The following is a 4140-nucleotide window of genomic DNA, read 5'->3' as shown; positions in this document are numbered from 1 at the left end:
CAGAGCAAGGACACAGCTGTGAGATGTGAGGAACATGTGTAGAAGGCCTTACATCTTCCAGTACTTGTAGAGATCTTCAATACAGCATTTATTATAAAGATGTAAGGAAGAAAGGTGAGGACAAAGGGGGTGAAGATCATAGGAAATAATCCTTCTATGAAGAACAGAAGTTCCAGAATAGTTGTGTCATTGCAGGAAATTTTCATTAGGGGGACAATATCACAGAAGAAGTGGTTGATTTCAATGGAGGAATAGCAAGTATAGCTGAATACGATACCACAAGGAGGAAGGACTTGGCAAAACCCTAACAACCAGCTAAGTGAGGCCAACAAAGTACATATTCTACTGTTCATGACCAGATGGCAATGTAAAGGCTTACAAATCGCTACATACCGATCATAACTCATGGATGTCAATATCAAAAATTCATGACCAGCAAAGGAACCAAACAGGTAAATTTGTATCATACAATGAAGAAATGGAACAGTCTTATCACGAGTAATGAAGTTGATCAGAAGCTTATGTAACGATATGGTACAACAAAAAATATCTATCATAGACAAGTTTCCAAGGAAGAAGTACATGGGAGTATGGAGCAGAGGGTGTCGGCAAGCAACAAGAATGGTCAGGTTAGGACTCAAAGTTATAAGCTACATAAGGAGGACCAGAATGAAAATCGGAAACTGTAACTTGGGGTCATCAGAGATTCCTTTAATGATAAAATATTGGATAGTGGTCTGATTTACAAGCATTCTGAAAGCCATGTTGTAGGATCTTATAGAAAGGAAGAAAATATATATAAGTTGATTATATTACAACCTACCCTATATTATTATATTCCTATGACATTCCTATTAAATCATTTTGATCATTTTTTTTTTTTTTTACATTTTAAGTTGTCTGATTCACAAGCATTTTGAAAGTTCTATCTAAAAAAAGCTAAAATGTAACAAAGACATATGTAGGTATATTAGTTTAGAATCTCCCAACCCACATGACATGCCTATTTTTGTATATCATATGTGTTTATTACTTTTTTGTTCATATTTATTTATCATAAATATCCAACCACTCTTTATGACCTATTAAGCCAGATCAAAACATGTAACATTATGCTGAAAACTATATTACTAATTACAGACATATACAGTATGTGATATATACCTTGCCTAAATTATTCTACTACTACAGCCGGAGGTAAGTCTAAACTCTACTGTCTTCAAGCACTACAGCCAACAGCAGCATCTTCAGAATTCTACACTTCTGGGGGAATCGGATGCCTATGTCTCCCTCTGACCTCTGTGGTTCCTTCTGTTGGTACTACATCAGTACACGGCACAGTAGAGATGTAGGACCCAGTGAGATGAACCAATGAGCACAGCGTGGGTCAACAAATATCTGACATGCCTGGAAGTGTGTCTGCTGTGAAGATTCTCCTGGAGGCTTTAGCACTTGAGACCAACAAGTTTTAACTTCATACCTTTTTTTAAATTATTATCCCCATTTTCTCTTTATTCGGTCCAATCATATGGTATGAATTTCAGTAAAACATATTTTTCCCTTCATAATATATTTTGGCAATTTCTAAGTGCTATAATAATTTTCATGACTTTCTAAACTATCACATGGCAATAAACAAAAAATGTATCAGTACTTGTATCTGTAGTGGACAAGTATCAGTACCTGTACCTGAAAAAATGGTATCGGTGCATCACTTATAAATATTTATAAAAACCATATATACATTTAAACCATCATACATTAAAACAGAGATGTACAAATCCCAGGAGCTCGGTGTGCTCCTTACAAATGACAGCTGCCTCCTAGTTTTTGAATTTTTCTCTAGTCTTGGAGCTGGAAACGTATCTGTACTTGTACTTGTAGCGAGTACGGTACTTGGTATCTGAACATCCCTAAACAGAATGCATTCCTCACCCCCAAAACCCTGTAAATAAAAAATAATTATACATGGTATAAATAACATAAATGTATAAAATAATAACATTATTAATTTATTAATTAATTAAATTATTTATTTATGTTATATTGAACTGTGATGTGGTTTTTCCTTGTTTGGATCCTTTTGCCATCTCCTGCAACTTCTGACAGTCTTTTGTAGCATTTCATATATGGAATATTATGTTCAGCCATTTTGTTGATGTCAGGGGCTGTAGTAGAAACCCTCTGTCTCTAGTGAGTTGAATGCTCTGCTAAATGTTTCTGGTATTATGCCACCATGGTAATTTAGGATTCTGATTGGCCACATGTACATTGAGTCTATTATACAAATTATACATTGTTCTGAAATAAATTATTCCATTAAATATTAGTCTGTTAATCTATCTTCTTCAACTGATATATGATATTTTATAGAGAAGAAGTCAATAGGAATTTTAGTAAATAAGTAGAAGTATTCATATTTTCTATTTCGGACTGTGGGTATGCAATAGTTAAAAGCTTATATAGCAATCCTTCTAAGGCCTTTATATTCCATGTTAATGTCATGACAATGATAATGAATATGATGCTCTTTGATGTACAACAGTACAGTAACTTCAAGTCATTGTCCATGAGCACCTGAAAGTGCCCAGATCTGTCACAGCTGTTCTGCTCCACTCATAACGGAAAGCTTTCTCAACTCCAATAAAACGTTAATGGTTTGTTTTGCTATATCCTCTGCCTCTCACGAGAGCTGCCTTGACATCTTTATTTTTCAAACTATAGATCAGAGGATTAAGCATCGGGACAGCAGCCGTGTTTAACAGAGCAGAAACCTTTTTGGTATCCGAATTTGTACCCAAGTTTGGTGTCAGATATTGACTGAACAGCGTAGTGTACAGCAGTATGACAACCGTGAGGTGGGAAGAACATGTGTAGAAGGCCTTAAGTCGGCCAGAAGTAGAACGGATCTTTAATATGGAAGCTATTATAAACACATAAGAAGCAAATGTGAGGAGAAATGGTGTAAGCATCATAGGAAACAAGGCTTCTATGAAGAATAGGGTTTCCAGAACTCTTGTGTCATTGCAAGTAATCTGGGTCAAAGGGACAATATCACAAAAGAAGTGGTTGATTTCATTGGTTGTATAGCAAGAAAAGCTGTACACTACCCCAACTGGGGGAAGGATTTCCAAAAACACAAACAACCAGCAGAAAGCAGCCACCAAGACACACATTCTTGGATTCATAATAATGTGATAATGCAAAGGTTTACAGATGGCCAAATATCTATCATAACTCATAGCTGTCAGTATGACCAGCTCAAGAATCTGTAAAGAGCCGAACATATACATCTGTGCCATGCAGGCAAAAAAGGAGACCTCTTTGTGACCAGTGATGAATTGTGTGAGGATCTTATGCTGAGACACTGTAGTACAAGAGATGTCAACTACAGACAAGTTGGCCAAGAAGAAATACATGGGTGTATGGAGCTGGGGGTCCCGGCAAGCAATAAGAATAGTTAGGTTACCACACAGGGTGATGAGATAAATGAGGAGGACAACAAGGAAGATGGGAAGTTGAAGGTGTGGGTCATCTGATATCCCTTTAATGATAAAATAGTCTATAAATGTTTGATTCACGTACATTTTTCAGGCAAAAGCTTGAAATCTGAAAAAAGAAAAACATGACACTTTGATGTTATTCATTAATACATGGCTTGATGTAACTTTAAAGCTGAAGTCCAGGTAAACAGCTAAAAAGACAGATGAAAGACATACTGTGTATAGGATCTGTCATATCTGTATTTCTGTCCACCACACATAACTACTGCAGCACAACTGATTGGCTCCTCGTATTGCTTTTCTCTCTCCCAATCTGAGCTCTGTTTTAAAACGGATGACCTGATATCAGGTCGAATTCAGGTAATTACACACGACTTGCATTAAAATGAAAATACATGTAACAATTTAATAGCATAAAGCTTCATCATTATTTTTTTTCTAAATGTATGTGCTTGGAGTTAAGCCACGAGCAGGCCAAGACCAAATGTAATCTTTGTTTATCACCAGGCAACTTTGCATGTATATGATAACACACCAAGGGTCCGGTTTCCAGGCTCATCGTCTGAGTAGAATGAGATTATGGAATCAAGACCATAGACCTGCCTCTCACCCTTATAATATAATGACTGATCGGGTT

At 36.4% G+C, this 4140-nt stretch overlaps 1 protein-coding gene across 1 annotated transcript; it reads right to left on the bottom strand.

The window, feature by feature from the left end:
* Nucleotides 1-2651: 2651 nt before the first annotated feature.
* On the bottom strand, nt 2652-3587 carry LOC108794502 (olfactory receptor 6C1-like). Its single transcript, XM_018565548.1, has one exon. It carries the CDS (start codon nt 3585-3587, stop codon nt 2652-2654), a length of 936 nt encoding a protein of 311 aa, XP_018421050.1.
* Nucleotides 3588-4140: the final 553 nt, after the last annotated feature.

This window comes from Nanorana parkeri, unplaced genomic scaffold, assembly GCF_000935625.1.
Source record: "Nanorana parkeri isolate BGI_ZX_2015 unplaced genomic scaffold, ASM93562v1 scaffold857, whole genome shotgun sequence".
NCBI classification, from domain to species: Eukaryota; Metazoa; Chordata; class Amphibia; order Anura; family Dicroglossidae; genus Nanorana; species Nanorana parkeri.
The sequence above is the reverse complement of the archived record's forward strand: the minus strand, read 5'-3'. Positions and strand labels throughout refer to the sequence as shown.